At 43.7% G+C, this 16,150-nt stretch overlaps 1 protein-coding gene across 10 annotated transcripts in view; it reads right to left on the bottom strand.

Moving 5' to 3' along the window:
- Positions 1-16,150, bottom strand: part of DNAH9 (dynein axonemal heavy chain 9) — a 370,057-nt gene that overhangs the window by 150,203 nt on the left and 203,704 nt on the right. For all 10 annotated transcript variants that reach the window (XM_039501323.1, XM_039501326.1, XM_039501324.1 and 7 more), the window contains 2 exons: positions 11,136-11,561; positions 6,321-6,440 (listed from right to left, as the gene is read on the bottom strand). In XM_039501323.1, coding sequence (XP_039357257.1) covers positions 6,321-6,440; positions 11,136-11,561 — 546 coding nt within the window. The remainder of the gene's footprint in view (positions 1-6,320; positions 6,441-11,135; positions 11,562-16,150) is intronic.

Genomic DNA, 16,150 nt, shown 5'->3' with positions numbered 1-16,150 from the left:
GAAGGGCTCTCAGGAGTGGTTGGGGGCGTTCTTAGCCCCATATCTGATGTTATGTGACTTCTGAGGATTACCGAGGTATCTGTTTTCAAATCTTTCCTTACTGCACCAAGAGACATTGCAGCAGCACACTGTGTACAGCAAAAGGAACAGTTTTGTTCCTTGCCACATCCTCCCATCCATTCCAGGATGCACATTCTGTGGGGCAGGTGATGTGTCTGTATATATCCCCTGAGGTAATCTAAAGAACAATATTAATGGATAATCCTCTTTCTCCCTATCAAAGCACAGGGGCAGTACATGCTTCTCTAAATACTCTGATCTCTTAGCCAAATATGTGACTGTCAGGGCTGGAAAATGTGCCCAGCGCCAAGAGATGGAAGACTCTGTCCCCTGGCCAGACACCAACATGGAAGATGCTGTCCTTCTCAGTAGAGTCCAGGGACGTCACCCAGCACACTCCACCTTCCTGGCTGCTTGGGAGGGGGTGCTGGATTCCTGGGGCCTCACATTTATGTACAGCTCCGGCTGGCAGGTGTCTGACAATTGAGACAGCTCCTCAGTCAGTTTCTCTCTCCTCCTCTCACTCCCTAGGATGTAGGCCTTGCTGGAGCCCGAGGCATAACTAATGGCGTGAACCAAAGCAGGCCTGGCCTTGGCATAACAACAACACATTAGGTATTGGCTAACCAACTAAGCACATTCCTGACCAGAGAGGATGTGCAAGAACACCCAGAGTTCTCAAGTAACTATGTAAACACATTCTTAAGAGATGGTACCGGGACACACTGACCCCTTCTAAGTCAAGGATGGCATGGCAGGATAATGGCTAAGGATGTTTTGTTCAAACTAGCAGGTACAAGGAGAAGGGTGGTAACTAGCCATGTCTGGAGAGTAACACGTAACTTGCTTGTATCAGTGCATAAAGGAAGTCATAGGAGGGCAATCTTTATCAAGCCAAGGAGGCAGTGTCTTGGTGCAGCCAAAAGGGCATGCAGGTCACAGGGAAGAGAGTAGTGGGAGCTAACTTTCTTTTAAAGGGATGGGAGGCCACAATCTAGTGGCTTCACAGGGGGGTTAAATTTCCTATTTCCAGCCCTTCCTGAGGACATGGCTTTGACAGGCTCTGGCGGGGCTGGAGCTCAGCTCTTTCAGCCAGAAGGATGGACAGACATGGTCCAGAGGAATTCTTAGGGATTCTGGAAAGGACAGAAGAGCCTTATGCCCAGGAAAGTTAAGTCCTCTGGGTTTCTAGGCTGAGAGTCCAGATTTACATCCCCTTCTCACTTTCATTGTGTGTTGTTATTTTACAGACAAGGCAAAGCTAGTTTCCAAGTGGGGCTGTATTTCTCTTGGCAAACATGGGAGGCTAGGACAACCTGTGTTCCTCAACACAACAACATGCTGTACTGGGGCAGGGACCATTTTCATCTCAATTGTATTAGTCCTAATGCCATGTAAATCTCAATGATGACTGGCAGGATAAAAAATCCTGGTTAGAAATATAATGCCTGAAGTCAAAAAATGTCCTGCATATGGCCACTAAACAAAGCCCTGCACTCTACCAGCTCTCTCTTAATTACAAGACTATTCTACATGCTAATTCACTGTTCCTGTTCTCTTCTTACACGTTTTAATTGGCTTCACTATGATTGACTTCGACAAGCGCCTTGAAACCTAACCATCTATAAACTTTTTTTCTCTTTATAAATAAAATACTGAAATGGATTTAGAAATTACTAGTGACACCCACTGGTGAAAAGATGGAACTGTACAACATTTATGCTAGTTTAAATAACGCCAAAGAAGGATGATGGGGAAAGTGTCTAGTACCTTCTGTTCACTGTTTGTTTTAATTATTTCACTTACTTGGCATGCATGAACTCTGAAAGCGAATTTTCCTAGTATGGATAGTTATGGTTCTCTGATGTTTTAAATGAATTGTTACCAGTGCTACTACTCAGTCCCACCCGCGGAGCGACGATCAGCAGGAGCGGGAGCACCTGGACCATAAAGGATTGCTGCCCATACAGAATCTGAGATAATGCCAAGTGTCCCGGGCCCGACCACAGATCCTTGGAGCTGAGATTCCAGAGCCAATCCTGTCAGCTGAAGGAGAAATTAAAGATGCCAAAGTCTCCATGCGGCGCTGGAATGTAGGATGTCCCTATGGCAGGAGATCTCATGTCTTTTTGGAAATATTCCTTTGTCTCCAATATTTCCTAATAAAAATAGTGAGACTAGAATTGCCCCTTCCCAGTACTGCTGACGCACCTCTTCTCTGCTCCCAGTTTGACAAGGAAGGCACTATTTCTATGCCCTCTTTACAACACAACAGCCAAAGTAACTCATTCACAGACATGAAGTTTTCACAGAGCTGTATGAATCTAATGATTAACTATTTTAAGCTTAGTAAAATCCCAACCCAAAACCTTCATTTACAATTACAGTTGATGAGAGAGAGCAATGTTATTATCTTTCATATCACTTAAAAAAACCCTATGCAACAAACACATTACTATCAAGTATTGAGGAGATGCACACTTCATAACAACCACCTTACCTCTGACCCAAGGATAGGATTATTTCTTAATTGCTTTTTAAAAATGTATTATTTGTGTTTCCTTGATTTCAGAAGCAAAATGTTTCCTTTCAAGTCATTTTGCTAAACTGAAAATATTACCAGTTAACATATTCAACAAGAGAGATAATTTTGTTAAAGCATTTATAATTGTTGGTTCTTGAGACTAATTCTGCGCAGTTTAACAGGAAAGGTGTATAACATTATTCCCGATTACAGTTATGTATGATTGTAGACTTGCACTTCAAGCTGATCAGTATATGCAATTGATTGCACGTGTAGGAGGCCAGATTCTGTTCTCAATCACATTGGTAGAAATCAGGATTACTCAGCTGAAGTCAATGTACAACACGTGTAAGTAAAGGCAGAGATGGAGCCAGGATTTTTAGGTTTCTTTTCTGGAAGGTTTTTTTCTTGTGTTCACATTTTGAGTTTATTGAGGAAAGAACTGTACGTAGTTTTGGATTCCAGTGAAGCTTGGGTTGAAGGGCTGTGCAATTCTTTATACTTGAAAGGAATAACGTGTTAGTTTTGTATGTGGGCGGTGAATAATTGTATCACTCCTGCCTTCAAAAACTGAATCTTGCATGAGCCCCCGTCACAATCTGCCCACGTTTCAAATGCTACAGTGTAACATGACTTCAGTGGGGAGATGGAGGGTGTCACAGCTCTGGTCGAGCTCTTGGCTGCTCACTAGACTGCTGTGAGGGAACCCAGCCGCTTTACGCCCCTGGGGCCTGAACAGAGTCAAACCACTATCCTACGTGGGGTCCCTAGGCACCTTTGAGGTACAGACTCTCTGGCAAGCACCACTCCTCAGAGCTGGAACCCACTGTCCAGCCGCTTCACCTCTGGACTCAGTGCTGGCTCTTGAGACACCCCCACAGCTTCAATATCCCCTCACAGAACTCCACCCTGAGATGTGAGCCTTCAGGGTTACCTCTTCCAGGGGCCCCACGTAGGTGTAAATGCTTAACACATCCAGGCTTTGCACAGACAGCCAACAGATTCTTGCTCTTCAAAGCACAAGACGCACTCAAAGAGCACAGAGCATTTAGAAAACAGCAAACATCCTAACTGCAGTGCCCCTCACTAGCTCTCAGCTCCCTGGGGAGGCCTTGGGGACCATCTGTGTTTTAGGCAGGGTTCCCTCATCAGACTCCTACATGCTGGGCTGCTTCTCCTTCCTCTTGAGCTACAGAAAAAGGGCATTCAGAAGAGCAGCTCCTCCCTTTTATACCTTCCAGCCCCCTTTGTCAGGGGACATCCCACTCAGCCTCCTCAGGTGATCACAGTCCCCTGCCAGCTCACTTTGTTGCCAAGCTGATCCCATCCCTCCTTTGACAAACCAGTTCTCCTTTTGTCTAGGTGCATCCTTTGTGAATAGGGGAGCAGCAAGGTTTAACAGCTCTGTTGTGAGGCCTCTGCCACTACCCCTGTTGGAATTTCAATCCAACATGGAGGTGAAAGAACAACAGAAAAGAAAAAGGCTGCACCTTCCAAATGGAGTTTGCCGCTTGGTAAAGATACATCGAGATCCCATAACTGCATGCAGAATTCACAGCTTGTACAACTAGACCTCCCAATCCTCACAGAGGGACACAAAGAAACAGTCACGTTGCAAAAGCTCCCAGAGGAGCTCTGTTAAAGTCTTTTCATTTCAAAACATACTTACTAGATTTAAACAAAATGTTCAGAAAACCTTCTAGCTGCCAGTGAGATTTAACCCTAGAACTCTGGAAGTGTGAGATGTTCTCTTTCTTCAGAAAGAAAGGAATCAGCATCAGCCTGAGAATGGGACTGTCTGTTTCAGGTGCTCATCTGCCCCCTGGCCCTTGCCACAGTATCCAAGCACCTCACAGTCTTCAATGCAGTTACCCTCACAACACCCCCAGGAGAGGGGGAAATGCTGCTATTCCCATTGGACAAATATGGCACAGAGATATGCAGGCACCTAAAGATGCAAGCATTTTCCAAAGCACCTAGGTACCTGAAACCAATTGATTTCCATGGGATTTAGGCAACCAGCAGCTTTTGAAAACCCTACTTGGTGCCTATCTACATCTGTAGGTGCCTGAAGACCTTTACAAACCTGGGTTTAAATGGCTCGCACAGGCAGGTGTATGGTGGAGCAGAGAACTGAGTGCAAGTCTTCTGCATCTCAGGCTAGCCCCCTAAACCGTCTCCTCTCTGCTGCTGCGAAATGAAGCCTGGAGTGAACACCACCTCTGAGGCACAGCCAGGACTGGGGTCCTCACAGTTTAGCAGCTCCGGCCTCCAGTCATTTGAACTACAGAACAATCTGTTTCAGATCTCCCCTACAGAAACACCTGCATGTCAAGCAGCCACACCTATAGAGCTCAGTCCCAATGATGTCCACAGGCGTCTTTCCAGTGACTTCCAAGGGCTTTGGATCAGGTCCATAGTGCCCAGTCCTGCTTCCACAGAAGTCAATAGCAACAAAATGTATATTGACCTCCAGGGGAACAGGAACAGGCCCCCAAATCACCACATCCAAAATCATTAACAGCTTTGCTGAATTACAATGTATCTTCTTCAAATAACACATACCTGAGTTGAAAAGGAAATTTAACTATATGAAGCAGTAGTGACCAGCTGCTTTTCAGCAAGGGTGAACAAAGAGGCATGAGACAAAAGCCAACGTTTCAAATCAGGATAATTTTTAAACGATTTGTAACTCAAGAACAATGTAATGATTTTTCTTCCACGTTGAACCCACATTCCCCTTTGCCTTCAGAGTCAATCTGGCAATTTTCAGCACAAACGAGCTTTCTAACCCAAAGTTATAGGGCCTAAAAATAGAGCTTAATAATAGCAGCTGTTGCACTGTTAGGACTAGATTGTCACTGTGCACTGCAACCTGCATAAGAGAGAGCATGTAGCTGGTTCCCCCTTGCTCCAGAATGGGGGAAGAAGGGAAGTGATTTGTGCCATCCCTTTACCACCCGTTTAGTTCCCTCTCCCCTCTGCGAAACATGGTCCTTGTGAGTGAGTGCTCCGGGTGGTCCTGTGCTTAGGGCAGTGATTTAGGAAGCCAGGGTTCAAGTTTCTGCTTTGCCATATACTTCCTGTGTGATCCTGGGCAGGCCACTTACTCTTTCTTTCCCTCAGTTCCCCATCTGTGCAATGGGGATAACAGCACTGCCCTGCCTCCCAGGGGTGCTGTGAAGATAAACGAAACCCAGACTGCAGGTGCTCAGACATGACTGTAGCAGGGGGCCACACAGCACCTTTATGCTTTGCCACTTTCTTCCTCTTATTACTCTTTATTAATAATTTTTATTAATTTTAGAACTGGAAAAAATATAAAAATGTTCATGAGCTTTTCAGTACATCATTACATGGAGAAACAAATACAGCTCTTGTCTTATTAGCGTCTTGTCTTTAGTCCTGCGGTTCTGATCTATCACTAACTTCTCAGAAAATTAAGTAACAGAGATAAGAGGCTGTGCCTCTATCATTGTATATGTTCAGTATATTGGAAATGTAAATGTGCATCGAACATACTCAGATGTATACAGAGAGTTATGGGAATGGCCACATCATTAGCACTGGAAGCATTGTATAATTGTTTTCATGACTAAAGTTTGCAGCAATGCAGGAAATATCATGCATTCTGAAATGTCAGAAGGTGCAATGCACTGTGTTCTCATGGTATACATCTCCATAGCACCTGACAACTTCAATTCCTATGATTAAAGTTCAAGCTGTTGATACTCACCAGTCGATTTGCAAGCGAGATGGTGCATGCCGTAGCTTCAGCTTCCTGCTGACATTTCAGTTTGTCTGAAGTAGCCCTCTCAAATTTGGCTGTGAGTTTTGCTAGGTTTTCATTAAGGTGCTGTTAATGAAAAAATCAGAACATCTTCAGCAAAACCCTTTTCATCATATAAGACTCCTACAAAAATTGCTGTCACTGCGTGTGTCTCTGCAGTGGCGACCCCCTAGCTAGCCTCTCTCACTGCTATTCTGAATGGCCAGTGCGATGAGAGAAGGCAGGATTCCTGCACAGAGCACTTATGTCCAGGGCCGGCTCCAGGCACCAGCATTCCAAGCTGGTGCTTGGGGCGGCAATCTGCAATCAGCAGTCCCTGTTGTTTTGCCCCCGAGCAGCGCGCTGAATTGCCGCCGCAGACGGCGGGGGCAGTCCATGTGCCCTTAGCGCGGCAGGCGCGTTTCCGTGGTGGCGACAGTTCGGCAGCAGCTTCTATGTTTAGCTGTCCGCAGCGGCTTCAGCTAAACATAGAAGCTGCCACCGAATTGCCGCCGCCGCAGAAACGCGCCTGCCGCCCTAAGGGCACACGGACTGCCCCCGCCGTCTGTGGCGGCAATTCGGTGCGCTGCTTGGGATGGCGAAAACTGTAGAGCCAGCCCTGCTCATGTCTGGGTCTCAGCCTGCAAGACTGTGAGCACGGCCTGCAACGTGCTGACCACTTGTAGGAGACCCTCAGCACCAGCAGGAGACCTCTCTTAGGCTCTAATTAGGGTTGCCAACCCTCCAGAATTGGCCTGGAGTCTCCCGAAATCATAGAATCATAGAATATCAGGGTTGGAAGGGACCTCAGGAGGTCATCTAGTCCAACTCCCTGCTCCAAGCAGGACCAATCCCCAGACAGATTTTTGCCCCAGATGCCTAAATAGCCCCCTCAAGGATTGAGCTCACAACCCTGGGTTTAACAGGCCAATGCTCAAACCACTGAGCTCTCCCTCCCCCGTAAAAGAAACGAGAGAAAAGAATCAGTTTTAAGGGCTCTACCACAGAGCTATAGTAAACTTGCATAAAACATTAACACTTTGGAGCTAATACAATAATTACCTATGCATGTATACACACAAAATATATATACATGTAAATATTTGTGTGTATTATTTATAATTGCATATGTATTTATGTATATAAATACAGAGCCAAATCCTGAATTCTTTATGCTATCTCTCCTCCGCCTACCAATCAGACAAAACTCAGGATAGATTTTTTTTCTTGAAAAATCGGATGCATATGGTAGTGGCCATGTATACTTAACCAATATTTCCATACCATTTCAGAAAATAAAAATAAATACAACCACTACATTGGAAGGGGTGATAATTTTTTAGCTTCCTTAATTGCTTATAGCAAATATTGTTTGGCAGGAGTCACCAGGTGGTGCCATTACACATAGTTTTATCAGTTCTTAGCAGGTTCGGTCTTTGAAGAAATGCTGCATTGTTAATTTTGTGCAACAGTTCCTTTTACAGAGAGCTGTTGCAAGCAGCACAAGAGTTTGTTTTCTGCCTCTCTAATCTTTCTAATAAGTCGGCATCAATCTCCCAGTGACTACTGAAAAGAATCTGGGAGATTTTAATAGGATATTTTAAGAAAATGACATTATGTCATGTTGTAAAAAAAACCCTCCCAGAATAGCTTCAGTCAGAGTTGGCAAACCTAGATCCAACCCAATGTCCACTGAAGTCAAGTTGGGGTCCTTCCATTGACTTCCAGGGGCATTGGCTCAGGCCTTTGTAAAACAGCGTTAGAGGGCATGGGAGAAGCAGCATGCTAGGGAACTCTGTTTACATGATAGGCCACATAATATGCAAAGGACTATGGACAAACAGTGCAAAGGCTGTTTATCTTGGACACTGCTCTGACATGATTTTGGACTAAGGGAGGGGATCATAGGCTGACTAAAGATGGTGGCCGGAGCTCTGGCCAAGCAATGATTATTGCAGCTCAGGAGGAAGAAGTGCAAAATTGGCTTTTAGCAACCTTTGAATTTTTCTTAGGTGTGCATCCTAGTGCTGGCCTGCTCCTGAAGGCCTGTTGTTCACAGCCCCAAGGGACCATTCTAAATGCTGGATGTCAGTCGGACACAAGGGAGTATAAACCATCTGGACTAGATGACCTCCTGAGGTCTCTTCCAACCCTAATCTTCTATGATTCTGTGATCCGGCAGCCAGGAGTGAGAGTGACCAAGGAGCTGCTACAATTGCCCTTCTCCTACTGAGGGAGGTCCTTCCTGTGAGTGCCTGAGGACTTTCCATTCCAGAGTGGGGTGCCAACCCTCCCCGCGGTACTGGAGAATGGGGCCAATACACACAGGTCCAGCTGGGCTGTTTCTATACTTGGGCCACATCCAAGGAGAGCCAACATTTTGGAAAAAGAACAGAGGGAACCAAAGTCTGCAGGGCCACATTGCAGCCATGCTGCTAGCTGAGGAGGACTCATTGCATGAACAGATTTGGTCACACTTTGCTGTAAGAGAAACTCTAACGGTTCCCAAAGTTCTTGGAACATTTCACTTCTGAGATAAGAGAACCAGAGTTAATAATTGATTTTATCTGCACCCGCACAAACATCTTAAGGCTAAATCCCTTTAAATCACTTTAACACTGTTTGAACAATGCACTAGAAATAAACTTGAACATGGAATAGGGATTATTGTAGTGGCCTCTGTAACTATGCTCTCAGTTGCCAGTGCCCAATATAAAATACAGACTCTTTCAAACCAGCTTGGCATTAAGTCATATAACTAAAATATTGTTAGAATATTTAAATATACATATATATACATACACACACACATATATATATATATATATATATATATATATACACACACCCACACCCCATATAGATTTTCATATTTATATGTGTATATCTCTGTATAAATACACACACATATATGCTACACTATTAAATGTTTTATAATGACAGATTATATATACACACACACACACACGTGTGTGTGAATATGCATCATATATTTTTTTCAGAAATTCTGAGCACTGCAGCACATGGGAGCTACATGTACTCTGTATTTTTGAAAATCAAGTCCCTTTAATTCATGACCAAAATATGGATTTAAGCACCATACCACTAGCAGCTACACTTGAAAATGTTAGTCCTGTGTTACAGTTTGGAGGCCAGATTCTCAGCAGGCATAATTCTACTTAAATCTATGGAGCTACACCAATTTATGCCAGCTGAAAGTCTAGTAAAATATCAACATTCACATAACAACATGACTGTATACGTATATTTTACTATACTACATATTTAATAGCACAGCATTGTACATATGCAAATGAAAAGTAATTCAAAAAGTTAAGGTTGAAAGCATGTTTCAATGGAGTATTACTAATACCCCAACACAGCTGCACTTTCTCTGCAAAAATCTTACGTCTTTAAAAAAGCTCAAACATGAAAAAGTGTAATTAAAACAACAGTGAAGGGATTCAAACAGTTCTCCACTGCCATATAATCCTTCATCACTTAGTAGCACCTATTCAGTCTTAAGGGTGCTCCTTGTTTTGATCTGCAGGCAGTGGAATTATCGGAGATGGCTCTAGATTGTATATACTTTGAATTGAATGGGTAGCAAGGATTTCAAAGGTATGAATCCCCTAGATGCATTAAGTAATGTCAGAGTATTATGTTTTCTAACAGTGTGATGTTTTGATTAAACAAAAATATTTGTATTAATTAAACTAGAATAATTTTTCTGTTTGGTGTTATGAGGTGTCTCCATTACAAGGGACTGTGGGTTGGCACACCTTGCAAGTTTGTATTTTTATCTCAATTAACTATTGGATGTAGCAACTAGCACACACAGCTTTATTGTAATGAATTATGGTGTAGTATTATAGCATATTGAAGATGCATCTTTTGAACAAGAAATAGGATTCCATAATTGCCCGGGAACATGTTCTTTTGAAATTTGCAGACTTGTGTTGTATGGTGTAGACTGGATGGGGTGATGAGTGATGCAGGGTTATAGTAGCCAGGGAACTGGCCATATACTTTACCTTCTAGGCCCACTTCCAGACTTTTCAATTATAAGGAATTTTAAAGTGTATGGAATTTTTGGAATGGAAGGATAATTCTGAGGAAGCAGTGGGTGGGAGCTGCTCTCTATTGAAACATATTTTTAACCATCTCTCTTAACAGAGTTTTTTGCTCAGGGATTTTCCTGGATTTTTAATGAGTGACAAAAGTTTCAATGGAGGAGCAGTATAAGATATGCCAGATAGAATCCCTGCTTTGACAGTTCTTTTGAGTCTTACTAAAATGGAGTTGACTTCCTGCAAAATTTAACAAGTGTGCAGAAGGTGTGTTGGAGACAAGAGAAGACAAACAGTCCTAGTACATTTTTTTAAAAAGCTCTCTAAAACTTTATCTCGTTTTTGTTTTCTGTAACATATATGGTACATACAGAACATATGTGGTGTGGTGTGTGATAAAAGGGCATCCCAAATTCATGCTTGATGATATTTCTAACAGTTTAGGTGGGAATAATGAGAGGTAAATACCGAGCCTTTCTATTAAGGAAGAAGCAAATCTGAAATAGAGCTAAGTGCACTTCTCTAGAAAGCAGGGAAGTCTCCAAAAGTCTAGCAAGACCAGATAAAGAACCACAATCTGCCCACCCCTAGAATCCACTCTTTCAAAAATACATGGTACCATAAAGAAGCCCTTCCAGATGCTGAGGGTTTCCCACTAAGCAGTGGCAACTCCCAGTGAAGTGCATGCATGAGTCATGTGTCTTAAACTTACAGCAATTTTGGCTTTGATATTAGCCAGCTTCTCTTGAGCAGCAGCCAGTTCTGCGTTGGCTTTGTTCAGAGCCTGCCGCTTGGGCTCCACATCACAGTACACCTGGTAGAACCTCACAATATTTATGACCCAAGAACAGAGACCAGCAGCTGCATAGGACTTGGAGGTCACAAACTCGGGGTTAAATTTTGGATCCTGTAAGTATGGCTGAATAGCTTTGAGACAGTTCTCGTGGATATTCTCCTTATCAAAGTGAATTAAGGAGTCCAGGAAACCATCTACTCTGGCCATGGAAACCTTAGCTGCTTTCCAGCTCCTGTCCTTGGGAACCTTTCCACCTGGAGCCATGAGCACCATCACAGCAGCAGTGACATTGCTGACAGCAGAAGGCGGAGATCCAAATGACTTCAGTTCTGTCAGATTGTTCTGAAAAGGGAAAACAAGGTTGTTAGATGAAAATGAATGGGTTTTCTTTTTACTTAGCCACTAATGGAGTCAGGCTTCCGAGTTATCAATCTGAGGGAGTAGCTTTGAAGCCTGAAGCAGCACTCTGAATTTTAAATATTATGACTCATCCAGTGTAAAGCACTGAAACCCCCTAGTGGCACCACAGCCTCCACTGGTTTGTTGTATGTGCATCAGTCGTGTCCCTTCAGCATTTCAACCAATTCTCAGGCCATTAAAAATGCACAATTATTGCAGATTCATCCAGTACGCAAATGACAACAAAAAGCTTCATGAAATTAGCCAAGTATCTTCATCTAGAGATGGGCTTCAAAAACAACTTTTAATTCAGAATGCAGATCAATGGGGCTGCGAGCCAAGTGAAACTCACTAATTTTATTTCAGTGTTATATCAACTGTGTTGAATTCTGTTTATCTTGCTAATATCAATTCCTCATCAGAAATAGAAAAAAAAAATAGGGAAATGGCAGTCCCTAGGTTGAAAACCAAAATGTTTTTGATTTGGAAGTGGCACTGTGGTACCTCATCAAAGTTGTATTTCTGGTACCTCCTGTCCCCACTCTCCTCTATGGGCTGAGGCCCCCAGCCAGACATAAGCTCCCCCTTTTTTTTTTTTTTTTTTAAAGGTTAGCTTGTAGCCATTTTGAGTATAGAAGAAATCTTGGGAATGTGAAGCAAGTGTGACCAAAAGCTCAGAAAGCAGATGGCAAAGAGTAAGAATCCAAAAATATTATTTCAAAATTATTTTTACTTGATTATTAACTAATTATTATGAATAATTATGAATGTTAGGCTTCTGACTCACCATTTTTGAATGCTTTGAGTTAGAATACTGTAAATTGTAAGGGGGGAGGTGCACCATAACTAAAAAAAATGCTCAACTCAGCTCGTTTGAAGCTCAGAAAAGGTCCTGGTTTTGTGAGAGCACTGTGGGAGAGTGTGATGCTGGTTCTCCTTGTATCTGAAAGATCCAACCCATTCAGATACAGAGAAAAACTGACAATAAGATTTCCAAAGTCGCCTAATTCTGATGGGAACTGGGAGCCCACGTCCATTCGATGGCATTGAAAGTTTGAGCCTGAAACGATCACTGCACAACCACTCTGTGCTGCTAGTGTCCAAGGGATCATTCTGTACAGAGTTGCTGCTTGTCATAGTATAGACACCATGGGGGAGGCATGTACTCAGCAGGGCCTGGAGTTAGGCGTAATTAGCTATGCTGCCAAGGATCTGTCATAGCTAGCAAAGAAAACACAGGCTTTGTGCTGACACCCCCCAAACACGGAATCCCTGGCAGGATGAGCTGTGCTCTACAGCAGAGTTGCCTGCTCTGCTAGCTTATTTGTACGTTTGCTCGGTTTATACACTCCAACTGCAAAGACATCTAAAATCCGTGGAGAAAATTCACTTTGTATGTGAACTGGAGCCAGAGGCACGTGTGGGAGATACAAAGAGGCTGAGAGATGGGCTTCCCATTGAGAAGCTCTTCGCTCAGATTCAACAAACCAGCTCCTAAATTGGCACCCACAGCTGCATTCTGTCATTTGCAGCAGCATGGCAGGCACAGCAGCGGGAGAGAGCCATGCTGGGGGTTTGACGTGAACTAGATACCGTTGTTTTTCTGCACTCCCAACAGCCATGAATCAGTGAAGGAGCAAGGCTGCTCCAACTAGAGCTGTACCTATCTTTACACTGAGCCCCTGAATATGCCAATTTCCAGATGTACCATTTTCCTATGCACCGGAGGGGCCCAAGTGTTAGCTACCAGCCAGGATCACCACAAATCTGTACACACTGGAGCAGACTGTCTGCACAGACTGCAGCTCCCAGCATGTACACTCCATTTTGATCCAGGTGGTTCTCTGCTCAAATCAAGATGGGATTATATGGAGGGACCTACAGGCCTTTCCCAGAACTAAAGGTGGCTCATAGACTCACAGTGGCTGCTGCTATGGACTGCACGACACAAGCCTCCAGGTGAAATTTGGTGCATGGATGGCACTTTGGCCACCCATGTTCTGAAATCACCATTTTATTGGCGCTTGCGGCAGTCTAGAAGCTGGGGGTAGTTACTGCATAGGCTGCAATAAGACCAACACTGTCCTTTCAGCAGCCCCTGTCATTGCTGCAATCGGCCATTATGAGGTAACACGTAAGACCATGGTAGGATGTGATGACAGCTGGGTGTTTGCTGTATGTGGGGGTGTTGCCAGGGCCGGCTTTAGGCCAATTCGCCCAATTCCCCAGAATCGGGCCCTGCACCTAAGAGAGCCCTGTGCCAGGGCCCCACGCCTTAGGCACCTTTTACATTTTTTTTTTACTCACCCAGCGGCGGTCCGCTCCGGGGTCTTCGGCAGCATTTCGGCAGTGGAGGGGTCTGCTCGGGGTCTTCGGCAGCATTTCGGCAGTGGAGGGGTCTGCTCGGGGTCTTCAGCAGCATTTCAGCAGCAGGGGGTCCTTCGGTGCTGCGGAAGACCCGGAAGGACCCCCCCACTGCCAAAGTCCCAGACCACCGTCAGGTATTCGAATCGGGCCCCGCAGTTAATAAAGCCGGCCCTGGGTGTAGCCCCTTGGCGAAGGGCATGAGTGCCATTTCCTTCTGAACACAGAAAGCCTTGGTACCAGCTACTCTCTGCCAGCAAGGAGCTCCACAGACAGAGGCTGCCCCAATGGTGCCTCTGGGGGTGCTCAGTGAGCACCTCCCCCATATAGAGACAGGCCACTGCTGAGCTTCAGACTTTATGACATGTCTGACTTGGAGTGATTTAGTTATAAATAGACACTACTGCAAAGACCTCCACATTCTTCGGAGAGGTGGGAATAGTTTAGCTTGATAATTCACTAATAATAAGATACTGCCTGAATCATCCACAATAATGTGGGTTTTGCCCCCAGAACCACCCATCAACTCGATACCTTACAAATCTATCCTGTTTGTAATAGACACTGCCAATGGCAAAAGTGCAAAAAAGCAGCAGGGACAAGGGACAGCACCTTGCTTAGTGCCTACATATGACCGGGCACGAGTCTATTGTAAATTCATCTCACCACTTAACAGGGACAAAAATAAAAGCTTCAAATACTTAAATTACAGAGTTAAATCCTTTTGGTAGCATGTACGCTAAATGCTCTCAGAGCTGGTTGGTCACCTGAAGAAAACAGCATGGTTAGAAATTTGTTCAATGGCAACAAAGGGGATTATTTTAAGCTCTGGAATGATAATTCTTCAATAACAGAACAGGAAGGGAAATCTAGCTTGACTTAAGTGACACCCTGTGAGAGGGGAATACACAGACATACAGAGATCTTATTTGATAGTATACGGAAGACATTCATGGACTATATTCAGGTCGATGAGCATGATTTATAAACTCAAGGGTAAAATGTATAATTGTTATATACAATATTATGTGTTTGGGACGTACCTGTCAAATAGTGAATGATACAATAAAATACAATTAATCATTATTTATTATTAATTAATTTATTAATTATTATTATTATTATTATATTCACGTTGGTATCATCTAGTTAAAACTCTCTTTATGAATTAATGATAGCATAATTCTGCTATGGACTTTGCTATAGCCAATTTAGTTTACCTGGACACAATTCAGATACAGTGGTCATAGGCAGTAGTAAAAAAACCCTAAAATAAATAGATAAAGACCATATGCTGTCTGTGATTTTGTGAGAAACAACCTCTGGCAACAATGAGAGATGCTCTGCGGACTGAGGGGTCTATAGAGACCTACACTTATACCCCAGCCCATAGATCATATTTAAAATGGAATTTATTCCCCACCCCCTGCCCAGTCAGTTTGATCCCTGGATGAAATCCTCCTAACAACACTTCCACATTCATGAGAGTTGAATGATCCCTTTTCTAGCAAAGTCCTTCTGAAGTCAAATGCTTTTGTTTATTCGCTTGATAGGAACAAAGACATCAGTTTCGAGACCACAAACACACAGGATTCAGGTTTTTTAACTCTAAATAAGTGAAAATATTCCACAGCTGGAGTAGAAATGCGAGGATGTGAGAGCACATGCAATCATGTTCAGCCACAGAACATTCCCGTCGCCTGGGACGTGCATCCTGCAGCTGAGTTAATTAACACTGAGTTACTAGGGAATAATATGGGCTGTAATGTTGTTGCACTGTAGAGGTTAACAAGTCTGTTACCATCTTAATTGTCTTCCCATTTTTGCCTGTGAGTTCCCCATGGTCCTAGAAAGTCATCATCGTCATCACGGCAAATCCCAAAGGGACAGCCTCCTTGCCCACTGATCACCACCCACATTGGTCTCTAGCTAGGGCTGTAAGGTGGGTTAGACTGGATAGTCCATTTCTGTCCATCACTGGTGATCTTATCACATTGCTGATGCTTTTGGCAGCCACATGATCGCCAGCCATGCAGGAGGGTTCCTTGCTAAATACATTTCTTAATTTGTTGGTCTTCCATTCTAACAGCATGTCCACACTAAGAAAGCCTCCAAAATCAATGGAGACAGTTGCAACACAAATATCCTCAATTCTGACCTTCCCTTAA

This window comes from Mauremys reevesii, linkage group 15, assembly GCF_016161935.1.
Source record: "Mauremys reevesii isolate NIE-2019 linkage group 15, ASM1616193v1, whole genome shotgun sequence".
NCBI classification, from domain to species: Eukaryota; Metazoa; Chordata; order Testudines; family Geoemydidae; genus Mauremys; species Mauremys reevesii.
This window is presented reverse-complemented; position numbering and strand designations above follow the sequence as displayed.